This window comes from Cherax quadricarinatus, chromosome 52 (assembly GCF_038502225.1).
Source record: "Cherax quadricarinatus isolate ZL_2023a chromosome 52, ASM3850222v1, whole genome shotgun sequence".
In the NCBI taxonomy this organism is placed as follows: domain Eukaryota; kingdom Metazoa; phylum Arthropoda; class Malacostraca; order Decapoda; family Parastacidae; genus Cherax; species Cherax quadricarinatus.
Window position 1 is genome coordinate 18094368 of NC_091343.1, and position 6939 is coordinate 18101306.

The 6939-nt window shown below is 37.6% G+C and overlaps 1 protein-coding gene across 1 annotated transcript in view; it reads left to right on the top strand.

The window, feature by feature from the left end:
- Nucleotides 1–5726, top strand: part of LOC128696887 (sodium channel protein 60E-like) — a 538339-nt gene extending 532613 nt beyond the window's left edge. Inside the window, exon 25 of the mRNA XM_070096097.1 lies at nt 4699–5726. Coding sequence (XP_069952198.1) covers nt 4699–4875 — 177 coding nt within the window. The 3' untranslated portion in view covers nt 4876–5726. The remainder of the gene's footprint in view (nt 1–4698) is intronic.
- Nucleotides 5727–6939: the final 1213 nt, after the last annotated feature.

Consider the following 6939-nt stretch of genomic DNA (forward strand, 5'->3'; position numbering starts at 1 on the left):
TAAAAAAGGAAGGCCTGTCTGTTAACTGTTCTGCTAGAGGATTTATTTTTTGATGGGTTTCTAGTTTAATAAAATATTTTCATACCATACATCAGTACATTATATTGGATCCAAAGATTAACCAGGAAAAATAACTGAACATTTTTCCCAACAGACATACAGTAATTTAAATATATGTATTCACAACACCTACACCAACACCAAACAACCCTATATCAAGATGACTCCATTTGCTAAAGAAAGTACTAAGAACAAATAAACAAATTTGGGAGACAGTGTGTATATACTAATGATGGAGTGGCTAACACACACTTTTTTTAAGCAGATGTACTAATGTATGGTAGAAAGATAGTTAAGAATGTGTTGTATTGATCTAGCCCTCCCAAAAATTAACTCTCATCTCTAAAAGCCAAGAATTCAACAAATCTTGAATTAACCTAGGTTCTGCTTCATGTATAGATAATCAAGTACCTGTTGTATATTGTTATGGCTCACAGAATTAACTATCATGAATATCTTTCTTTCTTTCAACACACTGGCCGCATCCCACCGAGGCAGGGTGGCCCAAAAGGAAAAATGAAAGTTTCTCCTTTTACACTTAGTAATATATACAGGAGAAGGGGTCACTAGCCCCTTGCTCCTGGCATTTTAGTCGCCTCTTACAACACACACAGCTTACGGAGGAAGAATTCTGTTCCACTTCCCCATGGAGGTAAGAGGAATTAAACAAGAATAAGAACTATTAAGAAAATAGAAGAAAATCCAGAGGGGTGTGTATATATATGCTTGTACATGTATGTATATGTATGTACATGTGGAGGCAAAAAATTTTATCTATGGAGGAAAAGAAGGAAATGTATAAAAGTATAGTAGTACCAACAATCTTATATGGGTGTGAAGCTTGGGTTGTAAATGCTGCAGCAAGGAGGCGGTTGGAGGCAGTGGAGATGTCCTGTCTAAGGGCAATGTGTGGTGTAAATATTATGCAGAAAATTTGGAGTGTGGAAATTAGGAGAAGGTGTGGAGTTAATAAAAGCATTAGTCAGAGGGCTGAAGAGGGTTTGTTGAGGTGGTTTGGTCATTTAGAGAGAATGGATCAAAGTAGAATGACATGGAGAGCATATAAATCTGTAGGGGAAGGAAGGCGGGGTAGGGGTCGTCCTCGAAAAGGTTGGAGGGAGGGGGTAAAGGAGGTGTTGTGGGCGAGGGGTTTGGACTTCCAGCAAGCGTGCGTGAGCGTGTTAGATAGGAGTGAATGGAGACAAATGGTATTTGGGACCTTACGATCTGTTGGAGTGTGAGCAGGGTAATGTTTAGTGAAGGGATTCAGGGAAACTGGTTATTTTATATAACCGGACTTGAGTCCTGGAAATGGGAAGTACAATGCCTGCACTCTAAAGGAGGGGTTTTAGATATTGGCAGTTTAGAGAGATATACTGTGTATTTTTATACGTATATACTTCTAAACTGCTGTATTCTGGGCACCTCTGCAGAAACAGTCATTATGTGTGAGTGAGTGAGGTGAAAGTGTTGAATGATGATGAAAGTATTTTCTTTCTCTTTGGGTCTCCCTGCCTCGGTGGGAGACGGCTGACTTGTTGAAAAAAAAAAAAAAAAAAGTATGTGTTGTGTGATATAAGTGTAAGTAGAAGTAGTAAGATGTACCTGAAACCTTGCATGTTTATTAGACAGAAAAATGGACACCAGCGATCCTACCATCACGTAAAACAATTGCAGGCTTTCGTTTTACACTCGCTTGGCAGGTTGGTAGTACCTCCCTGGGCGGTTGCTGTCTACCAAACCTTCTTTCTTTCTTTCAACACACCAGCTGTATCTCACAGAGGCGGGGTGGCCCAAAAGGAAAAACGAAAGTTTTTCCTTTTACATTTAGTAATATATACAGGAGAAGGTTACTAGCCCCTTGCTCCTGGCATTTTAGTCGCCTCTTACAACACGCATGGCTTATGGAGGAAGAATTCTGTTCCACTTCCTCATGGAGATAAGAGGAAATAAACAAGAATAAGAACTAGAAAGAAAATAGAAAACCCAGAGGGGTGTGTATATATGTGCTTGTACATTTACGTGTAGCGTGACCTAAGTGTAAGTAGAAGTAGCAAGACATACCTGAAATCTTGCATGTTCATGAGACAGAAAAAAAGGACACCAGCAATCCTACCATTATGTAAAACAATCACAGGCTTTCGTTTTACACTCACTTGGCAGGACGGTAGTACCTCCCTAGGCGGTTGCTGTCTACTAACCTACTACCTAGATTTCATGAATATGTATGCTTAAAATTTGTTGATAGTGTGAACACACCACTTTATTTTTTACTGAAAAGAATTGCAGTATGTTAATAAATAATAACACCGGCCATCTCCCACCGAGGTAGGCATTAACATAATTTAACATTATTTTGTAAACATTTTAAGAAAAAAGTATTAATTATCTTGGTGGGAGGCCAGGAGCAATACTTGTATTAGATTTACAAAAAATGTTCAAAATCCATCTCGCTTCTTAACTTGTACAGTTGTTTGCCTTGCATAGTATTTTTTGAAATTGAAGGCATGCAGGATTGTATGTTGCTGGGATTTTTTTCACCTGGTATCTGGACCTGGTACCAGGACAGTTCATACATATACAGGTGCTAAATGTTCTTGAAAAGTTTTATTGCACAAGTTATATAAGAGTTTACACACACACTTGACACAACTTGTTGCTCAGTGTGTTCTCATAACAAAAATTTACCCCAAAAAATGGCGTACATCTTCTGATCAGTATTTGGAGAATATTTCATGTAGTTATAGGTAGTAGGTTGGTAGACAGCAACCACTCAGGGAGGTACTACCATCCTGCCAAGTGAGTGGAAAATGAAAACCTGTAATTGGTTTACATGATGGTAGGATTACTGGTGTCTTTTGTCTGTCTCATAAACATGCAAGATTTCAGGTACGTCTTGCTACTTCTACTTACACTTAGGTCACACTTCACATACATGTAGAAGCATATATATACACACCCCTCTGGGTTTTCTGCTATTTTCTTTCTAGTTCTTATTCTTGTTTATTTCCTCTTATCTCCATGGGGAAGTGGAACAGAATTCTTCCTCCGTAAGCCATGCGTGTTGTAAGAGGCGACTAAAATGCCGGGAGCAAGGGGCTAGTAACCCCTTCTCCTGTATAAATTACTAAATTTAAAAAGAGAAGCTTTTATTTTTCTTTTTGGGCCACCCTGCCTAGGTGGGATACAGCTGGTTTTCTTGAAATAAAAAAAAATTCATGTACAGTACATTCAGTGTAGTGCAATATACTGTATATGAAACTGAGTTTTTTCATTTAACTTACGAATTGGATACATTAAGATTAAACCAGTGCCTACCACTTATTAAAATCCATGTACCATTGGCACTTGACACAAAATATTTCCTCATAAAGCCATGGCATGCATTATTTTGACCACTATTGGGTGAATATATTGTAGTGTCATGTAGTGAGGTTCAAAACTGTATATGTGAAGTTGGGTTATTTTCATTTCACATTGCAAGAATTAGGCAAGGCTACAAACGTCATGCACCACAATATAGTTTAGTACACGAGTATGTCATGCAAGGTAAAACTTTGAGCATACTTTTTTTTTCTTTGATTGGCTAAACTTAGAAAAATAGACTGCTGATACAAACACTGGCCCTAATCGTTTTTCATAAGGCACAATTTTTCAAATCAGAAACTGTTGGACAACTCTTATGACAAATCGGCAATTTATTTTATCACAGATCGCTTTTTTTTTTTTACTGGTGATAGACTGTACAGTATTTATATTTGTCATTAATATTACATAAATTTTATATTCAGAATTCTCATTCTGTGTTCTAGACTTCTTAAAATTCAGAAATGAAATTTGAGATTCATAATTATCTCAGAAATTTGGAAAACTGAGAACCGTGGTGAATATTTGTCTTTTATTAAGAAAATACTTTGGGAATTTTTTGAAGAAAATATTTTGCAAATAGTATTTTAATTGGAAATTACATTAATATTAGCAAAACAATTTAGTTTTAAATTTTTTTTTATTTTTTCCAAATGAGAATATTTTCTTAAATTTTAATTCAGACAGTTCTCGGGAATTCTGAATGTTGCAAAGTGGAAACTTATAATTTCTTAATACTGTAATTCATAAATTTATTTAAAAAAAATTGATTTTAATTAGGAATTTTCTATAATTTGAACCCTGAGCACAAATTAGTCTGAATAATGTATATGCGCTCTTATTTTTATTAGTTGAGTATTAGTATTTATATTATTATTTGGTAGTATTAGTATTGTTAGTACATTAACAGTGTAATTATTCATCCAGTCTTCATCTTGAACATCAAATATTGACGTAATTTCCCAGCACGTTTGTTTCTGGACCTATTTATTCCAGTTAATACGTTCAAATACCACATGCACTTTTTTTGGCTGCCAGTTTTCTCAGATATGGTAAAAAGGCATATGCACATTTGTACGTGTTAAGGATAGTAAGTTTATTTTCTAACGTACTGGGATATTATGTTGCTTTTAGGATGTATACCATGAGGATGGGCTGAATTTTTATATTTTATATTATAATTTCTCTGAGTTATTATTTTCATTATTATTATTATTATTATTATTAATTATTATTATTATTATATTATGTGACCTTCCCTGACTAATGCAGTATGAGGGTGGAGTGCTGGAGATGTTTCTAACGGACTCTCAGAAGAACTACTACACTGCCATGAAGAAGCTTGGTCGCAAGAAACCACAAAAGGTCATAAGGCGGCCGCAGCACCAGTACCATGCTCTCTTCTACGATATTGCTGTTTCTCGGAGGTGCGTTCAAGGGAAGCATTAAGGGGTACATATTATTCTTTACCATTTTTCTTCTTTGTAGCATTTTTAGTATATGTACATTTGACTTTTAGAAGAGAAAAATTGTTACTAAGTATATTTCTGAAGCCACAATACATGTAATTTGATTAATTCAGTGATTTGATTAATTCTTCTGTAGTTCATTAGAAAGAAAAATTAAGGGTGCATATATTTGTGTTTGTGCGTGTTTTTGTGATACTTAGGCCAGTATGACTGTGTTTATGAAGCTGTGGAAACAAGATGTAACCAGTGTGTGATCTCCTGATTGCTAGTAAAGAGCAATACATTGGATACAAAAAATGCTTTTGCTATGTTTATATTAATGGATAGAATAAGTTTTAGGAATTATATTCATCTTAACAAATTTTACTATGACAGACCTGAGCTCTGATATTGTGTAATTTTCAACATATGCAATATGTTTGAAATACGTATTAACTATTCTTACACCCAGAAAGCTATGAAGTATAAGGAATTGTTTTTATTCACAATGATGCCCTCCTGGCCATATTGTGGTCTGTGTTCCTGAGGACTAGCTCAGCTGGACTTGTAATGGTTGTATGCTACAATTTTGAAACTTTAACTCTCACCAAGAATACAGCAAGTTGTGAAGGTAATGTGTATGTTTGCATGCCATGCCATGTCATTCATTACCACCTACATCACTGACCAAGAACCATCAGCATTCCTGATCAGTGCAAGTGAAGAAAAAGTTTGTAAGTGGTGAGGGTAGAAGGTATTACCTTAGTATGGCCAAGATGTTATCATTGTGGAAGAAAATAATTTCTAATACTTCAAAATTTATTTTCTTCCATAGAGCCTTCATGGCCATACCATAGCCTAATTAATAAGCCTACCAGAATCAAGAAGAAACACTTCATTTGGTTTTCTGATTTTGTGCCACAAATATCGTATGGTGCTGATCTGCATTTCTCTCACTCAACAGCCAGCAGGAAAAGAAATACTAATGCTTAAGCAACAGGAATTCAGCAAGACTTGGGACTTGCTATATATCCACCAGAATAGATAATTTCTATACATTAATTTCTTACTAAAGTGGGGCATATGCAATAACATTTTGTGTCCTGTAAACATTAACATTGTTGGGAGTCAGTTCAAGACGAGCATTTAAATACGGGGGGGGGGGGATACTCTTCACATAAACATAATGCTATTCAAAAGCCTCTTCAAGGGGGGCTCCTTGGCACAGTGAAGAGGCTCCTGGTCTGAGGAATTAGACCTTTTGGTCTCCTTCCTCAGACCGAACTTGTCCCATCCTCTCAATCCCTCCCTCTTTTCCCTTTCCTCTGTCCTGTTTGTAGCCTCTGGGGTCCTACCCTCTGGCATTATGCTTTCTAAGTAGGGGGAAGTGTGCTGAGGTTCATCCCACTCTGTGTGGTCCCTCAGGAGTAGTGTAGTTTGCTGTGGAATCTGGATCATCTGGAGGTGCCCTGCTTCCTTCCTGGATTTCCAGGAGGTAGGGCAGGGTGTCCTGCAGATGATGGGTGCATCTCTGAAGGCTGCCTGTCAGTTTTGGGAGGTGGGAGCCGAGGGAAGTGTCCGACTATCCTCTCTTTTTGTCCGCCAAAGTGGCTCAGTGGATGTGAGATTGCTATCCCCGAGCACTGGTTTACTGGTGTGAAGGGTAGGGTATGGCACAGGTTCCACGCTGCATCTGCGCTGCTGGTGGTTTCATAGTCCTCTTGGATGAAGGGAAGAACTTGTGGCCCTTCCATGCCTTCTAGTAACTGTCTTTTTTTTCTTCTTTCCTTCTATTTTTTTCTTTTTTCTTAAAATAAGAAAGTGCCACCGTCATGGAGTCTTCTCTCCGTGACCCCCCTCCTCCTCCTCCCAGGCCTCTTTTTGTTACTGCATCCTGTTTTGACCTGGCTTATTGGACCATTCTCCAGACTTTTCCCATACCCCTGTACCTTCTGCTGGTGACATTTCATCACCTGCTCCAGGTGCTGAAGCTCCACCTATTTCTTTTAGTGCCTCTGCCTCTTGCACGCCTTTAACTATGCATCCAGCTTCCCCGAATACAGTG